Source organism: Nestor notabilis, unplaced genomic scaffold (genome assembly GCF_000696875.1).
Source record: "Nestor notabilis isolate BGI_N333 unplaced genomic scaffold, ASM69687v1 scaffold4736, whole genome shotgun sequence".
Lineage (NCBI taxonomy): Eukaryota > Metazoa > Chordata > Aves > Psittaciformes > Psittacidae > Nestor > Nestor notabilis.
Genome location: NW_009933171.1, coordinates 5,052 through 23,633, shown reverse-complemented (window position 1 = coordinate 23,633; position 18,582 = coordinate 5,052). Strand labels below are relative to the sequence as shown.

At 36.5% G+C, this 18,582-nt stretch overlaps 1 protein-coding gene across 2 annotated transcripts in view; it reads left to right on the top strand.

Moving 5' to 3' along the window:
* Positions 1–18,209, top strand: part of ATP2C1 (ATPase, Ca++ transporting, type 2C, member 1) — a 48,022-nt gene extending 29,813 nt beyond the window's left edge. For both annotated transcript variants that reach the window (XM_010016737.1, XM_010016738.1), the window contains 15 exons: positions 523–620; positions 2,096–2,191; positions 2,295–2,384; positions 4,099–4,203; positions 5,807–5,963; positions 6,747–6,917; positions 7,941–8,038; positions 9,626–9,676; positions 10,543–10,709; positions 12,485–12,553; positions 14,122–14,238; positions 14,838–14,985; positions 15,581–15,676; positions 16,467–16,608; positions 17,462–18,209. In XM_010016737.1, coding sequence (XP_010015039.1) covers positions 523–620; positions 2,096–2,191; positions 2,295–2,384; positions 4,099–4,203; positions 5,807–5,963; positions 6,747–6,917; positions 7,941–8,038; positions 9,626–9,676; positions 10,543–10,709; positions 12,485–12,553; positions 14,122–14,238; positions 14,838–14,985; positions 15,581–15,676; positions 16,467–16,608; positions 17,462–17,598 — 1,742 coding nt within the window. In that variant the 3' untranslated portion in view covers positions 17,599–18,209. The remainder of the gene's footprint in view (positions 1–522; positions 621–2,095; positions 2,192–2,294; positions 2,385–4,098; positions 4,204–5,806; positions 5,964–6,746; positions 6,918–7,940; positions 8,039–9,625; positions 9,677–10,542; positions 10,710–12,484; positions 12,554–14,121; positions 14,239–14,837; positions 14,986–15,580; positions 15,677–16,466; positions 16,609–17,461) is intronic.
* Positions 18,210–18,582: the final 373 nt, after the last annotated feature.

Below are 18,582 nucleotides of genomic sequence, written 5' to 3'. Positions count from 1 at the left end.
CTCTTTCAAATACTTTTTGCCTGAGTTAAAAAGTCATATAACAAATTTCACATTTTTGTAATCTTTTCTCAATCTTACTCAGCTTTGCAGGCTTAGTAGTAAGTCATACTTCTGTGACAGAAGTGTTTTGGCCACTGTTAGGTACTTCTTGATAAAGAATTACTGCTCTAAAGCAGACTCTTAGCTTTCCTCCTCACCAGGAATTCCAGTTGAGATTCCACTAATGTAGTTTGAGATACAGTGGAATAAAAAGAGGGAGGTAGTGCATGGAAGCATTTTAGATTAATTGTGAATTTGAGATTTTAATTAGTTTTTTTTATTTCTTGGACAAACTTGCAAAGAACCTGGTACAGGTATTCATTAGTAGTTGAAAGGTGGCTGTCTTTGGTAAATCACTTTATGTTTTTGCACAAAGACAGCTGCAGTATTTCTAGAAATCTACTTGTCTTGAATACATTTGTCCTTGTTAATTCCTTTGTTCTAAACAAGCACTATCTTATGAATGTTAATTCGTTATTTCAGGTTGTTGCAACGTAATTTGTTCAGATAAAACTGGAACTCTGACAAAAAATGAAATGACTGTTACTCATATTTTTACTTCAGATGGGCAGCATGCTGAGGTATGTAGTGAGAGTCTGTTAGACTTTCATTTTTCTTTTTACTGTTGTGTCTATCAGCTGAAACATGCTTGAGTATACTGCAGGTAAAGCATCAGTTAAGAAAGCATAAATTTGTTGCACCAAAATCCTGTTCCTCAACTGCCAGCTAATTAGTTTTGCAACCTTTGTTCTGTGTTATTTAAGCTTTCTTTGGTTACAGAAGAATTTTTTGTTAATAATAAATCTTATATCTCTTGATGGCTTTGGTTCCAATAAAAGACAGATACAGTACAAAGACAAATTGAGAGATTGTTTTTCTTCAGGACAGAAAATTGAGGTTATTTTGCTGCTGCAGATGCACAAAAATAAAATTAGTATTTTACAAACATTTAAAATAGGGATATCCAGCTTTTGGCTAAAAGACAATATCCTGTGAACCCTTTGTGCTAAGTACGTGCTGTCATTCTTGCTTTTTCGTAATGGATGGAGCTGGGAGTAGGAGCAAGACATGAAGCGGTGGTTGTTGAGGTTGGGGAGTTGTAGCAAAGACTGCAGTAAATGTACAAAAGAGAAGCGAAAGCAGTGGGGTGTGGAATTGGATGTGGTTTCATGGGAGTGTTTTAAACCATTTCTAAAATTCCCAACATTTTCTTGCTCAGAGGAGAGGGGATCTCGCATCACAGTTTACAAAGGGTCTTGTCACTTTTATAAGTATAAATACTGGCATTTTTTCTTATTCTTTCCTGTTATTTACGTATGTTTGCTTATATATCCTGTTACTTATTTTTCTAGAATTGTGTACGTGTACTGTAACTTTTCTTTACTATGAGCACAATTTTTTTTTATACCTGGGTCAAATCAGCTCCATTTCCTCATTGAAAGAACTTCAAATGGCTGTAAAATATATTAGCTGCTAATGCTGTAGATACAAAGACTCTTTTAGGATCCTAATGGGATGCCTGGTTTTTATTCACTAAAAATACAATTTTACTGTTTTTGACACCTCTGAGGTCTCAACAGAGGGGCTGTTGAACTATAGGATTTTTATTTTTTTTACTCCTTACTGGATGAAAGCAGGACTCTGCTCTGTACTTCCATCTCCTGCAGGGGGTATGCGTTATTAACCAGGGTAAATACAAATAGGAGGAAAAAATCAGAAAGCAAATGAAAGAAGAGAAAACGAAGGCATGTCCATTACTGTAAGGAAACAACATACACTGTGTCTATTTATGCTAAAGAATAAAGTTGCTACTTCAAAAAAGAAAGAAAATTAGTCTTCAATAAAACATATTAAACTTGCTTGACCTCAGAGTTGTTTATTCTTACGCTAGTACATGCTGCGTTGGAAGCCGAGTAGGAGAATCCATTCACACTAAAATCTATCATTATGAGTGGCCTTTTGAAAATTTTCTGTATAGTAAAAAGCTGAGATTAAAACAGTTTATGAACCTGGTGAACATTACATTGCATACTGCCTTTGGCTGTTTGCCTTGCAGGTTACTGGAGTAGGTTATAACAGGTTTGGAGAGGTGATGCTCGATGGTGAAATTATTCATGGTTATAACAACCCATCCATTAGCAAAATTGTTGAGGTAAGATCTTGGCACAGAGAGATGAGTTTTAATTGATGACATAGCTTTGTATGGCAATTTACTTTGTGTTCTGTTTTCTCCCCATTCCTTCTTCGTCTTTTAGGCTGGTTGTGTGTGCAATGATGCTTTGATTAGAAACAACACGTTAATGGGGAAGCCCACAGAAGGGGCTTTAATCGCGCTTGCTATGAAGGTATGTACTTGAAGGTGCCTTTTGAATTCATGGCAGGTGGGAAATGTGTACACATAAATTGTGGGGTTTGTGTTTTGTTTGGTTGCTCCTCTTTTTTTTGGTGGTCTCTTAGGTTTGTATTGCAACTGCTCATCTCTTCCATTCCTTATCTTTTGTAAATCTTTGGGCATTCTGAAAGATCACAGAACCACAGAATGGTTTGGGTTGGAAAGGACCTTAAGATCATCCACTTCCAACCCCCTGCCATGGGCAGGGTGCCTCACGCTAGAGCAGGTTGCTCCAAACCCCATCCAACCTGGCCTTGAACACTGACAGGGATGGGGCATTTACCTCTTCTCTGGGCACCCTGTGCCAGCGCCTCAGCACCCTCACGGGGAAGAACTTCTGCCTTAGATCTAACCTGAACTTCCCCTGTTTCAGTTTGAACCCATCAGCCCTTATCCTATTGCTACAATCCCTGATGAAGATGAGAGAAAATTACTTAGAACTAAAGTAAAATCTTTCTTTTAATCTTTTGCACTTAGTACTGGTTTTTTACCTGGCACAAGCTAATTTACCCATTCATTATTGATTGTACTGCCTCTTTCCCAGTTATCAGAAGCAGTAAGAAGTTGGTAATTGATGTATTGGTGACTGCAGCACTTACAGTGCCCTGTAAGTGTGGGGCACAGGTAGTTTGAATTTTGGACTCTGTAATTAAATATTCTGGGGTTTTTTATAGTGCTGTGACACACTCATTACAGCTATTGAGAAATGTGGCAAGGCATCTTAGCACTTGTTTTTTTTCTGTGATGGTGAATAAACTCAAAAACATTGGAAGATGAATGCATTAAAGTCTTTCTGTCCCTGTGTAACTGAGACCTGATATGTATCTGTCTTGCTGTTGAGACTCATTCCAAGTCCCTGGTCTTTGACTGGAAAGGGCCAGAGTGGTGTTATTTTGGCAAGAGCCCATAGAAACTGAGAGCAGGAGTCTTTCACATCCGTTGCTTGAAAGGGAGGTGGTGAAGGAGTTGTGAAGCTCTTAAGTACTAAGAATGGCTTACAGCAGACTGCTGCTGCTGCATCTTCTTTAAGACACTTTCTCTTGGACTTGTTTAAGGGTAGAGTATGGAATGCAGAGAGCTGCATCAGGGGTGAGGAGAGAACAGTCTTTGAAATGAAATGCATTTTGTCTGGAGTCTTCATGGTTAGTTTCAGATTAAATGTTTGGGTGATTCTGATTGTTACCAAAAAAAGTCAGGTTGGATCATTCAAACTTAAAATTGGTGACTTCTCCAGGCTTTGTCACAGTCTTGGGTTACAATTTTGTAGGGCCTCCTAGCAGAGAAATTACACAAAAGATTTAAAGAAAAGGTATTGGGGCAATAGATGTATTTTGTCAAACTAGGAGCTGCATTGCTAGCCATTGCAAGGCTCATGCTTGTGGATGATCAGGTTCTACAAAGTATTTCAAGATCCTTGGATCGAAGATAGCATGTAGTGTTAAATGGTCTGACTTATGCTGAAGCCTGAAAGAAGATTCTAGGTTCTTTCAGTTCTAGTTCGGCAGAAGTTTGTCTAAACTGGAACAGTGTGCTCAAAAGAAACTTTAGAGGTAGAATGGCTTTAAACTAAGTAATGATTGTTAACATGTCTCAACAAGTTGACAAATGGTCCAGCTGTTAGAAAAGAAACCGTCCTGACATTGTGGTGGTACTTCTGTTCTATACAGATGGGTTTAGATGGACTCCAGGAAGACTACATAAGGAAGGCTGAATATCCCTTCAGCTCAGAACAAAAATGGATGGCTGTTAAATGTCTTCACAGAACGCAGCAGGTAAACTTCAGTCCCTGTGTCCCTGTGCACTGGCTCTGTAGAACAGCTATTTTGTTTCATATCCTCATTTTTAATTCTAAAAGTTATGGCAGGCTGGTACTAGGGCACAATCCAGGGAAAGTGGTTTGATAATAGATCAGGTTTAGTTTCAAGCTCTGAAGGAGAGATGAAAAATCACAAGAAGTTCTTTCCATAAAAGGCACACTGGGAAATTATTTTAAGTATTTGGTTATCTGAAATTTCGAATTTATACGTGGCTGGTTTTAATTCCTTCTCCCTCCTCAAACATCTAAAGCAGCTCTGCCAATCTTTCTACTGTTTCAGTGCTGCAGTTACGTAATGAATTAAGAGCAAGAAGATGCATTGATGTTCAGTAGTAAAATTGCATTTGTTTGAAAACGCAGGTTTTCTGGGTTTGAAATGGACAGCACGTTTCCCAGTCATGACAGTGCCCTGGATTATCAACACAAACATTCTTCCTGTATCTTGTGATGCTTTCATAAACATACTTAAATTCGTATTTCAGTTAGACCAACCTGAATGTTTTTGTTATAAATATTAACATAATCACTGCCAGTCTAATAACTGGAGCCTTCTAGATATGTGCAACAACAGACCTTACTTGGATTTATGGAAAATTTCCTAGCACTTCTGACCAAAAAAAAAGGCTGCTGACAGTGTTCAAGTGTCACAATAAAATCTTTGCTTTGGAAACAGAGCATTTGACTCCTTATATCTATATGAATAATATGGTTGTATTATCCTTGTCTGTGTAGAGTTGTGAGCAGGAATTGCTGTATGATTTTCATCTATGTAAGGATCTACTGTGTCTATGTTTTCAATGTCAGCATTTTTGAAAGATTGAAAAATGGGATTTAAAGTGAGTATAAATATTCGAAGGCTAAGAAAATGCAGTGGGTTTAGAAACTTAGAGCTTTGTTAGTTAAGCCTATCAGAAAGATTGAAGTAACTTAACTACTTCGTGTAAATACCTTCAGAGGCAGAAAACAGAGGTATTAAAAAGGAGCTTCTTAGTTACACAGGAGAGAAGATGAGAATCAGTGATTGGAAATTGAGCTGAGGCGGCAATTCTTAATGGAAAAGGGGGAAAGGTGTTATTTAGCATTGGAGTGTTTGAGGTAGCTGGAGGAATCTCAATCTCTTGATACCATAAAGGCTAGATGACTATCTGGAAAATTTTAGAGTTGTTAGGCATGGTACAAGGGTGCAGGTGATGTTTAATGACCTGTGCAGCTGGTCAGATGATGAGCTTAAGGTCTTTCAGGTCTGATGTTCTGTGTACATTTTATTTTTTGTCCTTTGCATGGTCTCTTGAGTCTGTAAACTGTAACCCACAGTGTCTAATGTGTGTGATGTCTACTGAAATGAGATATTATTAACTTGGCTCTTCTGACATTACCACTCTCGAACATACACTGTATAGAGATACTTGAACAAATTTTTAGGTTTAGAAGTGTAACTTCGATTTGCACTATGTTCTGAATACTCTTAAGAGAAGTATAGATATTAATGTGTGCATGTGTATGTACTTGTGTGTGTATACTTAAACACATGTCCACACAGCAATTCTTTTTCACTGTAGGACAAACCTGAAGTTTGCTTTATGAAAGGTGCTTATGAACAAGTCATTAGGTACTGTACATCATATAACTGTAAGGGGCAGACCCTACCTCTTGTTCAGCAACAGAGAGAGAAATACCAGCAAGAGAAGACATCTATGGGCTCTGCAGGACTTAGAGGTAAGGCTGTTCCAGTGTCCCAAAATAACCTTTTTTATCTTAATGGCACTACTTATTGTTTAAAAATAAACAAGAACAACCAAAACTACTAAGATTATTTTATGTTGTTTTTCAGTAAGTGCCACCGGGTTGTTTAGTTTTCCTTTAAAGTGGGGGAGTGGAAAAACAGGTGCTGTTGCATAAGGCATGTATAATAACATGATTCAATTGCAATGGGTGAGAAAAGGCACTGCTGGGTCCTGTCATCTCTTGCATGTGAACGTAACTGAACAGTACATTGCTCCCTAATAGCTTCCATATCTTGTAATGAGAGAAAAATTCAGCATGTACTTAATGAAATTTTGCCTCTCTAAAAGAAAAAAAACAAACCCAGAACAGAGTTAACTGATCTTCCCTTTCATCCTTCTGCATAAAAGACCATACATGTACAGAGAAACCACAAAGCTAGATGCTGTTCTCTTTCCACACAGTGCAAGTATAAACACTTTAATCTGAGAACAGCTAAGAAAGTTATCTTTAAAACCTGGAATACATGTGTTTGGTAAAAAGACCACTCTTCAGAAGAAGGGGATATACGTAAGCAGGCTGTACTCAAGATAACAGGTATTACCACCAAGGTTTAGAAAAAGAAGATTGCCTCCTTTTGCTTTATGCTGCTCTACTAGTTTAAGACAGTTGTTTTAAATGTTGATGTAAATGATAATTCCAAATCTTAACTTTTTTTTTTTTTTTAATTTGGTGTGTGTGTGGTTTTTTTTCTTTCTCTCCTTTGTCTCCTAAAAGTTCTTGCCTTAGCTTCTGGTCCCGAGTTAGGACAACTGACTTTTTTGGGACTTGTGGGAATAATTGACCCTCCACGGACTGGTGTGAAAGAAGCTGTTACTACACTTATCACATCAGGAGTTGCAATAAAAATGATTACTGGAGATTCACAAGAGACTGCAGTTGCCATTGGTATGAGTAGTCCTCTTCCTCTCATTTTTCACTTGCGTCCTGTTTTGGCAGAGCCTAGCTAACTGGTGTGAAGTGTGGGTATTAAGTTTTCAACATTTGTGAATTCTGTATGTCGGGTTAACATACAGCACACTGCAATTAGGAGAAAGAAAACCTAACCAACCAAAAAAAAAAACCAGCGAACAACCAACAAACCCACCTGACGTAATACTTTGGTTTCAGCTTAGATTTGCTTGTTCGTATTTTTCTTTTTCTTTTTTTTTCTTTTCTCTAGCTTGGTTAATGTGACTTTTGCTGTTGGAGACTGTATTTTCTTACTGTATTTTGTTATAACACCCCCCACTCTACCCTCAGCTTTGGATGCCTTATTTTGGGCAACATGGAGAAACGAAACTAGCCGGTGACAATGACTATTTAGAATGCACTTCAGTGCTATCCAATACAATTTTATCTATATAACCAAGTTTGAAGTTTAAGTATTATAAATAAATATTTAAACAAAATAGTTATCTTCATTTTACAGTATCATACATTAAAGTACAAGTACTTTTGCCAGAATATGAATTCTTTGCATACAGGATGATGAACAATAACTTTAACATGCACATAAAATATACACCCCTAGACTAGCACAGAAGGTTTTCTTCTCAGAAGGTTTTTCTCCCTTGTCTTCCTCATGTTATTTTCATTTTCTGCCATTATAGTTTTGAACTGTGAATTCTTTAGAGAGAACTGAGCTCTTGTGTTTATCTGGCACCTGACATAATGAAATGCCAACATTTAGACCTAATAAAAGTCTAGGGAAATAAATATCTGATTATAATAGACTTTGTAGTATGTGTTTGCTACTAAAGAGTTCAAATATGTAGTATACTGAATCAATAAGGTGTTAAGATGTTCTGCTCTAGGCATTTCGAATCTGAAATGTTGCAGAAATAGTAGGTTTAAAAAAAAATAAACTTGGGTACTTGATGTTTTAAAAGGGTAAATTATTGTAATACCTCTTTTATTATTTATTTCCAGCTAGTCGACTAGGATTGTATTCCAAAAATTCACAGGCAATCTCAGGAGAAGAAATAGATGATCTGGATATTCAGCAGCTTTCTCAAATAACACCAAAGGTTTGTTTTGATATACTGCTTACTGAAATGCAGTAAAGGATACAAATAGCATGGTTCTAATCAAAGTGATACAGGAAGTTTAGCAAGAGTTTCAGAACGGAAACATGGAAGCTGTTCCAAATCAAACAAGTATCTTTTGGTTCAACCTATGACCAGATGAACATTTGTTTCTTTCAACTCACATGGTTATCTTTTTAGTGAGTTTATTGCTTTCTTCTCTTCTTAACAACTCAATTTTTTTTTACCTTTCAGTGACTGTTGGAACTTTGATTTTGCTACCTCTCACTTTCAGTGAGCATCCTCACCTTTTTATATTGTTAGACCATTTTATTTCTTTGAGTAGCTCATCTTATATATATATATAACTTTACAGTTTGCATGTTCAGACAGCCCATCCTTTTGTAATTTGCAAGAGGAGCTGTCTGCATTTTTAATAATTTTTAATTGATCCCAGGTCACTGGTTGAGAATTTTGAAAGGGTCTATTAAGTTACTGCTTAATACTTGGTAGTTATTAAATATATTGGCCAATGTCAAAATTGTAAATGTGAAGACATAATCAAATGCAGTTGAGGTTCAGGCTAGCTGTGTTGCAAAATTTGTGCCTCAAAATACTGCCCTGTTTGCAAAAGACTGCGAAATTAGAGTGCAGCATGCTCATGTCTCATGTAAGCAAGCCAAAAGCCAGTACTTTACAGTTAAGAAATGTACATGTCAGCTTTGTGTCTTTCCTTGGACACTCTCAAAAACAAACTTAGGAAAAAAGAATTGTGTGGCAAATAGTAATTTTTGGATTGGTGATACTTGTTCTTTAGGACTCTTCACCTTAAATAACTGAAATAGATACAGATTTACTTCATGCACTTTTGACCTGAGACCCAATTTGTTTTCTAGGTGCTTGTTTAAAATCTTATTAGAAATCAATTAGACCAGTAAGGCTGAAATCTGTGTAGTCTGAAATGGTTGTTGAGAAGTCTAACTTCTTACTCAGCTTCTTAAAAAGGAAATATAGATGTGAATGCTAACAGTATGGCGTTTATGGAAAACTAAACTCCATGTGCTCAAATTTCAATTTACAGAGAAGACCACAGACAAAGATACGTCTGAAAACTCGTGATTCCTTCTAAGCTGGAATTTTTATTAATTAGCTTCAAAACATCAATCTGTTCATAATATGCAACATAAACAAGTAAAATTGAAATGTCCTGAGTAGCTTGCCAGAAATGCTGACAAGGGAAAGGACGTTGATTGTACAGCCGGCGTGGCAATCACCTGCACAGATTTAGCCAGGAAGGCAGCAGCAAGCCACTGCAACTCAGGTTGCTTCATAATTTCAGAAGGTTTTTAAATTGCATATTCTGTCTTGAAATAAGTAGCACCAACTTTGTTTAGCAGAATATGCCCTGAATCTTCTTTGGAATGCTATTTCAGTCTTACTAAAAGGACAGCTCACTAGTGCTTCAACTTTAGAGCTAACAGGAGTACAGTTAGCCTTTGATAGGATACTCGATACTCTGCCTTTATAGAATCCATTGCAATTCTTTAAATCTCTCAGATTTTCACTGCTTCTTTATTGTGCTTTTAACAGGTTGCAGTATTTTACAGAGCCAGTCCCCGACACAAATTGAAAATTATAAAGGTATGTCATGCTAAAGGCTCAAATGCTGGACTGTTGCAATGAGTACTGTTTGTGGTGCCTTCACTTAAGTTATAACATGCTACAGTCTGTCAAGATAAAATCAGAAATTCGTTTGGTTTGCAAGCAAAGCAGTATGTCAAAATACTGCCTAGAAAATGCATAGTGCTCACAGGGGACAGGCAGCTGCTGATAGGCAGTATCATGCTTTTATGTAGGGAGCTGGGGGCTGGGAGTAGATTGAAATTTTGTGTCACATTGCAGTTAAATTGCGTAGAAAGTTGAAAGAACCATATTTCTGGTACTTCTCAGAACAAGATAAAAGGGCATGAATTTCAAGCCATGTCTGAGGTAATGCTTCCATTCAGAAGATAACAAAAGAAGGTGGCAAAGAGGGACATACTCAGTATAACAATTGGATCAATCAGAAAAGCAACAGTAAGGAGGAGGCAGTCAAACACAAGGGGAGTTGGAATATATTGAGAATTTTGAGAGGGTAATAATCTTAAAATGTAAATATAGTATCTTCTTTCTCCCTAGAGTGTGGGGTGTTTTTTATTTTTTATTTAAAGGCAGATTTTATATACCCTAGCTTTAAAATTTAGGCTGTCTGAATACAGGAAAACATATGATAAATCTTTGTATAAAAATCATTAGAATACAAACAGCTGGAGCTTGGGGGGTTTTTTTGTTTTTGTTTTTGTTTTTTTTGTTTTGTTTTGTTTTTGGGTTTTTTTTTTTAGGACTTTACAGTGGAATTATAGGAAATTGGGGTGTGGGAGCACGATGACACCAACCTTTTATGTAGAAGAATTGTTATACGATAGGTTATTTCCATCCCTGATTCAAGCTCTTCTTGTTTTCTTTAGTCACTGCAAAATAATGGTGCAGTAGTAGCTATGACAGGAGATGGAGTGAATGATGCTGTTGCTCTGAAGGCTGCAGATATTGGTGTAGCAATGGGACAAACCGGAACAGATGTTTGTAAAGAGGCAGCAGATATGATCCTCGTGGATGATGATTTTCAGACAATAATGTAGGTGGCATTTATGTACATACCTTGTGCTATACAGTTTTAATGAAATGTTGCTTAGGTTAAAACCAAAATAAATTCCCTGGGTTTGTAAGTGAGCAGCTATTAAGGAGTTCTGCACTAAGTCAGAAAAATTATCTTTATAGTGATTACCTTTATTATTCTCTTGAAAAAAGAGCTGGGAACATAATAGAACAAGGGGCAACTAAGCATTTCTGTCTTTTTATGTATGGTAATAATAATAATAATGTATTTACATATTTAGATCTCTTGCTACTTTGGTCTTGTACATAGACCAGATGTAAGTAGCAAAAGATGTCATACACGTACATGCTATAAAAATTAACCTGTATTTCTGCTGCTCCAAGTAGAACTATGATCATAGCGTATTTGGAAACTGAAGTGAAATTTTGAGTCTGTTAGCTGTCAATAGGATTCATCTTCATTTAATGTCTTACTTTAGAAGCATAAATCTTACGTAAAAATGAGAGAGAGCATTCCTGTATTTATTTTCAACTCTATATAAGGTAGTGTTTCAGAAAAGAAATGTATATAATCTATTCAAATATCACAGGTGAAAATAAGTTACCAACTTCTGGTAACCAGCTATTTGGGTGTTTTTGCTTGGTGTACTTCAAAGAAAGTATGGCTAAATTTAACTTACTTTGAATTTAATCCATCTGACTTTTGAAGGCAGTGTTTGTTGGCAGAGCTGGTCTGCTGTCTAGTGAGATAGCCTTCATTTCAAAATTATTCATCAACCCTGGAACACTTCAGTTTGTCTGAAAGCCTGACACCTAAATCTTGGGAAGAAGTGAAATGTAGAACTACAATATAAGAAAATCTACCTAGGTAGCAGTATGTCGTAGGAGGATCTGCAAGTTAAAAGGTTTCCATACTAATTTAGCCAACTGCAATGTGGTAGTGTGTAAAAATGAGAGAGAAGGGAATAATTTTAAGATCTGCAGAAGAGTGCACAGGAGGGACATGTGTGGTAAGTACTTTACTTTGGCTTTGTGAAGCTTTTGCTGGAATGCTTTCTCTGGTTTTGGTCACTTCATCAGGAAATCACAATAGGAGAATGAAGGGAGCGGGAAACTAAGGGGGGAAAGTACGAGCTTCCATATTTTTATGTCCTTTCCCCCAACCTCTTTGATCTTTTTGTTTTAAAAATTACTAAAGGAATGCTGATTGTTGTTCTTGGCTAATGGGGCAATGGAAGAAAAAAATCCAGCTTTATTTGCAGCAGAGGAGACTTGATTTAGGTATTAGGAAACAGTTTCTCACTGCTAGAGTCGTGATAATGTGATAAGCAAGTTGGGACACACGCTGGAGGTCACGAGGATGGTCTATACATATTTAATTGTGGTGCACTAAGAATAGCTGGTCTTCTAAAGTCACGCTGTATTTCTGTGGTTTTGTAAAAGTGTGTGGGTTTGGTTGTGTTCAGGCTTTTGGTTGGTTGGTTGTTTTTTAAACTATCTAACCAGAATCAGGAGGTCTCATCAAGGATGCTGGTGAATCTTGAACAAGGAGGACATTTTATTACTGACATTTCATCTTGTAAGTTAAGTTAAGCAGCTAGAAAAATAACTGTTATGATTAATCCAGGCAAGCTGACAAACAATGACTGCCAAAGCTGTAAGAACCTCAGCTCCATTTGTTTTTTGACATTTGTATTGCTGCTTGAAGTATTAGCTTTTTTGGTTTGTTTTAAGTGGATTTTTTTGGCAGTAGTCTTATTTGTGCAGTGATGTAATCTTTGTTTTTAATTGCAGGTCTGCAATTGAGGAGGGTAAAGGAATTTATAACAACATAAAAAATTTTGTTAGATTTCAACTGAGCACGTAAGTTTGAAAAGCTGACAGTGTTAGAAGGTTCTAACTACCTTGTGAATGAATGGAAACATCATGAAGCAGATTCTACATAAATTCATGTGAACACTGTAAATTTCACATAGGGTGCTGATAATGCTTTGCTTCAAATGTCTGTATTAGGTGGCTTGTTTCCTCTTTAAAGAAGCAGAAAATAGTGCAATAAACAGACATCTAACTTTGTCACAGTTCTTCCTGTTAAGATGCATAAAGTCAGTATGTGAGAGGATGGCGAGAAACAGCATAGCTATGTTTGGGTTCTTGTCTAAAGGAGAAGTTAGTCATTCCCTCCTTAACCAGAACATGTAAATCAAATGGAGGAAACCAGGGAAATGGGAGGTTAGTTTCTCTGTAATCCACATAGTGGTTTATGGAATGAGTTAGCTCTGTGAAGCTGACTTCCTTTTCTTGCATTAAGTCTTAATTTCAAAATTTTTGTGAGTTAATCTTACTGGATCTGGATTCAGGAACATGGTTATCCTCTTTGCCACATTCATGTACTTACTTGAAGCCTTCACGGCATTTCAGAGTGGTTGAATAAAGTTGCAGAAACTAAAACCAAACAAACAAAGCCAAACAAAAAACCCTCACACACAAATGCCAAACACCCCCCAAAACCAACAAAAGCCAAAAAGAAATTCCCACCAAAAAAAACCCCAAGAGAACAAAACCCAGAAAACGCTAACCTCTTCAAATGTGCATAAAAATTGTAAGAAGTGTCATATACTTTGAATCTTGACTCGTGTCCTGCATTGGCAGAAGCCCAGAAGGGTGCTTCTGAAAAATAACTAAGCATAAGTATTCTAGGAAAGCGTGCTTGCCTGTTAGTGTGGTAGCCTCAGGTTTCCTCCCTGTCCCTCTTTGCAGGGAGAACAAATATAGGGGTTTGTAGAGCACTAAATCTGGAATAATTGTAAGCCTTGCTCTCTTCTTGGTTATGAAACTGCTTAAGCTTGCTCTGAAAGCAATCAGTGCATACTTGTTTAGAGAGGTTTCTAATACCAGGCTTGCAACTAGCTAATCTGTTTTCAGTTTCTGCCTAGGGTTCTCACCATGCTAATAATGAGGGCTGGCATAGGTATTTTCAGGGAGCTTGGGGTGTAGTACCTTGCCTTGACTGATTGGTTAGGCTACTGACATGTGCGTAGAGTGCTTGTGATTACATCAAAAATGTAAAAGCAGACTGTTTTACAAAACCATGTTTAGACCACCTGCTTCTGACACAACAAAAATGTAGAAGCCAGTTCCCCAGTAAAAATCAAGTAGATGAAGGTGAGTGATAACTCTGAAATGTTATCTTGAACTCTGGGAGGTTTTTAAGACACAAATTTGCTGTCTTTTTCTTATTAAAACAGTGCCGTTTAAAATACGGACTGTATCAAGATGAGTATTCTAAATGAATTTATACTTCGCCTTTAAAATTAGGCTGTCAAAATCTGTATCTGCTCTTAAGCAGTTGAAGTGTTGATTACAAAGCAGCTACCAGTGGATCTTCAGAAATGTTCCATGCTGACAGTTATAAAAATGGCTTCTTTCAACAGGAGTATAGCAGCACTGACTTTAATCTCACTGGCTACATTAATGAACTTTCCTAATCCTCTCAATGCCATGCAGATCTTATGGATCAATATTATTATGGATGGACCTCCAGCTCAAAGGTAAGTACTTTGAAATTCCATTTGAGAACTGTAGTCCTCTTTATTTCAAGGAAATTGAATAAGGAAGTTCTGCTTACACAGGAAACTTTGTGAAATGCTCCCAAAACAGCAAACTCCAAGATACTATGTTTGCAGTATAGTTGTATGTTCATTCCTTTTGGTCTACTTTAGTATCTTAACGGTAATTATGGGAGCAGCATGGATACCTAAAGATCCAGATATGCTCATGAAACTTGGATGCAGGATTCTGGCTTCCCTCTGGTTTTTATCTCTGACCACCCTCTTCACTGCAGACAGATAGTGGAGGGAGAGGTGGAAAGGAACTAATGGTAAATTCCTTAGCTGGGTTGATCACAGTTTGCATATTGTCTGAGATCATGTATTTATGCACTTTAAAACTACAGTGTTAGAATATTGCTAATACTTATTTACTAATACATACAACTATGTGAAATGTAATGTGCTTATTTGAATGAGATAATTCTCAAGCTGTAGAGAGAAGATTAAAATCTTTCAACTCAGAAAATCTAATTCTTAAGTTGGAAGCAGTGAATTATTTTTATGATGATAAAAATCTAAGACATTCATTTAATTTTAAGTCTTGGGGTGGAGCCTGTGGATAAAGATGTAATTCGGAAGCCTCCAAGAAATTTGAAGGACAGCATTCTGACCAAAAGTCTGATTGTTAAAATACTGGTTTCATCAATAATTATCGTGTGTGGAACACTGTTCGTCTTCTGGAGAGAGGTATGATAAATCTAAAGCAGTAACAAAATGATTTGAAAGAAGTCCTTTTCATACCACCAGCTGGAATTCATAATTTTTATGAACTTAATTGCATGTTTTGTCTGTGCTTATTTAATAATCTATTCAGCTGAGAGATTTTTCGAAGTAGTTGTTGAAATAGGGAGTACAATTTTATTCCCTGCTCTTTATTTTAACATTGTCTTTTCCAGGTCCCAAATCTACTTGGGAAACCTTGACCCATAGAAAGTAATTGTACAAGCTTTCTACCCAGGCTATTGTGGAACAGCCATTTGACTTTATTCTCCCAAAAGAAAAAAAAGTTGCTTGAACTTTTGGTAGTACATCGTATTCTTGGTATTCTGTGTGCTTGCATAAATGTTTGTCAGGAGGCTTCATTTAATCACAGTTTGGAATTACAAATAGCTGTAAGTCACAGGTGTGTAATTTTTGCTGTATGATTTATTAAATCAGGTTGGTGCAATCAAGTTGCTTTTGTTTTCATTTACTAGCTAGCAGAACTTGAATTGTAATAACTTTGCTTAGTTGCAGAGGGTTTAAAGCATGCTAAAGCCATTTCATTTTCTTTTGTTTGCAGTTAAGAGACAATGTAATAACACCTCGAGATACAACCATGACTTTCACCTGTTTTGTATTTTTTGATATGTTCAATGCTTTGAGTTCTAGATCTCAGGTAGGTGATTCCTATTGTCCATTTACACAGTATTTACACAATAAGCAGAATCTTCTTTGAGGGAGGATCTTGCCGTGTTTGTTGCAAATGTTTTCCTGCACATCTGCTATTAAGTTTGAGTTTCACATATTGCTAGGTAGGATTTCTTAAATTACATCATAAGTATTAGTTTCCTTAATTTGTGTACATGATGCAGAGCTGGTAGTAATGTTTCTGTCCTGACAGAACCAAGGAAGTTTTTACTAAAAGCTGAAGCGTGATCATCCTTTGTATTGCTGAATTCTGTCAGTTCAGCATCCTTGGCAGAAAGGCCTTAACTTTTGTATTTTGTAACCCTACACCCCTAATCCAAGGAAAAAGGTTTGAACTGTTCATTTTGTCTATATTTTGGTTCTAAGGAAACAAGTCTGAATTTTCATGCTAGTTGGAGAAAAGGACATTGCTAGTATACATTACTACCTTTACTCTAATTTGCAATCTGTTTCTGATGTGAATTGTCAGGGTTAACAAAAGCACTTCCAGTGCAGAGAGTACCTTCTAAGGCGCTGTACTGGCAGAAAAGTGAGCTCAAAATACAAGCCAATGACTATGAAGACAAGATTTGTACTCTGTTTACCAGAGAGAAAGTGTAATTAGCCTGTTGAGGAACTTTGTTCTGGATTATCTAAAAGGTCAACAATAACTTCTTACATGTTTCTAAAAGTCTGGATGAAAAGCAATTGTAGTTACGAATTACTTTGTTGTCTAGATAATTAAGGTTCCATGTACAGTGTAATGTGTTGTTTTACAGGCAAAATCTGTGTTTGAGATTGGACTTTGCAGTAACAAAATGTTCTGCTATGCCGTTCTTGGATCTATAATGGGGCAGTTATTAGTCATTTACTTTCCACCACTTCAGAAGGTTTTCCAAACAGAGAGCTTGAGTGTCTTGGGTAAGAACAGTTCCCTTTTCAAAACTGTGCAGTAAGGATCGATTTGTAAATACACCAGCTGATGGTTCTATAGGAGCACTTTCTGGCTGTTTGCATACAACAGGAATATAAAGCCTTTGGGAACCACGATTTAAATGCATATGGTACGCAGCTCATCAGTGTGTTCTTAAATTTCTTACGTGCTTATGTATATTAGAGGTTTTTCATATAAATTTTGGTGCAAGCAAAAATGAAGCATAGACTTCATTGAAGTTTTTAAAGCAATATTAATCTTGCTGTTTAGCAAGTTGGGGTTTTTTTTCCCTCTAAATGTAAATACCTTACTTAGACACATTGATCCTTTATTTAATAATCAGCTGCACTGTTGTAGGATAAATAGACATGAGGATTTTAAGAAGCTATAGATACATAATGCTGCTGGCCTTATTAAGACCTATGTTTATTACTTCTGCAGTATTCTGGAGTTAAATGATTGTTGTGAAATAAATGTTTTTACATAGTTTTTATTGTAGCATCATTTCTGATGATAGGGGGGTGTTTTCCCCCCTCTGTATGAAGTTAATTATGTTGCTTAGTGTTCTTTGTTTTCATAGGTGTTAATAAAAGCAAGGTTATGAAATACTTTAAGAGTTTGAAATATCATGCCTGTGCTTATGATTTGTGCCTAAACTATGCATGTTAATCTCCTGGTCCTGCAAAAATTGGTTCTTTCATTTCTCGTGAACTTACCCAGTGATTGGGAGACAATTTGAAAGTCTTGTAAGTCTTGTTCTTTTGTAAGTCTGCCCTAAGCCTTAAATGGCAAATTTTAGAAAGGCTGATTATGTATCTTTTTTTTTTTTTTTTTTTACAGATTTACTGTTTCTTGTGGGACTCACTTCCTCTGTGTGCATAGTGACTGAGATTATAAAGAAGTTTGAAAGAAGCAAGGAAAAGGTTCAGAAACGTGGAAGTTCTTCTTTGTCAGCCTCGTCTTTTCTTGATGTATGATGCATATTGCATTCTTTTGTTTGCAAACTTAGCGATTGCTGTCTAAAGATGTAGGAGAGAGCAAGTCAATATTTGGAGGATAAAGAAATCCTGAGGGCTTTTGACAAGTCCTTTGTTTCACTGGCTAATGATGAACGTTTGTGTTTCACGACTGTTTAGAATTTAACTTCCAGCTGTGGGAGTAACAAATGAAATTATGCAACTTTGGTAACATTTTTCCTCAAGCGTAAAATTACTTTTGAGATCAAACGGGATTATGTGTGGGGGGGTTAATTTAAAGAAAGATCTAAGCCCAAGTCCCATTTTCTGCACTTAAAAGTTATAACTGTGTAAATCCTTCTCTTAGATATAAATATTTTAGTTTGGTTTATTTAAAACATTGTACTATTTTACGGTGGTGGGACTTTGCTACTAATACAAGGATAAAAAAAATATTTCAGAGGCATTCCACGGGGTTTAGAGACTGTCACAAGAGTGCCATATTCTAGCTACTGTATTTATTTACTTTATCCTGCAATGTGTAAGCGGCTCCAAGTACCTTGTGCTACAGGGTTTTTTTGCACAGGATGTGACCGCTGTCAGATCACTGTTTTTCTTTTTCTGTGATTGAAAAGCCTATACTGCAATTTGAAGTAAATGTTTGCTTTTCTTAAAAGTGTGATGTCTCTCTTTTTGAAAGAAACTGTCATTTACACCAGATGAGCATGCTGGTTTGATACCATTTTAGATACAAGCTTCATTTCATGTCTTGTTCCATATTTCCTTTAGGTTATGACTGCTCACTTTGAGTGATTATAAGACAGTACTGTTACTGAAATGATTTGTAATGTATTGAATTAGAAAATGAATGCACTAATTCTCACTCTAATGGTGAAGCCCCCCATCCCTATTTAAAAGAAGCTTGGTTTTCCTTCCTCTTCCTCCTTCCACTCTGATCATAAAAATAAAGTTTTTACTGTTAGCGTAACTAAAAAATTTAACCTA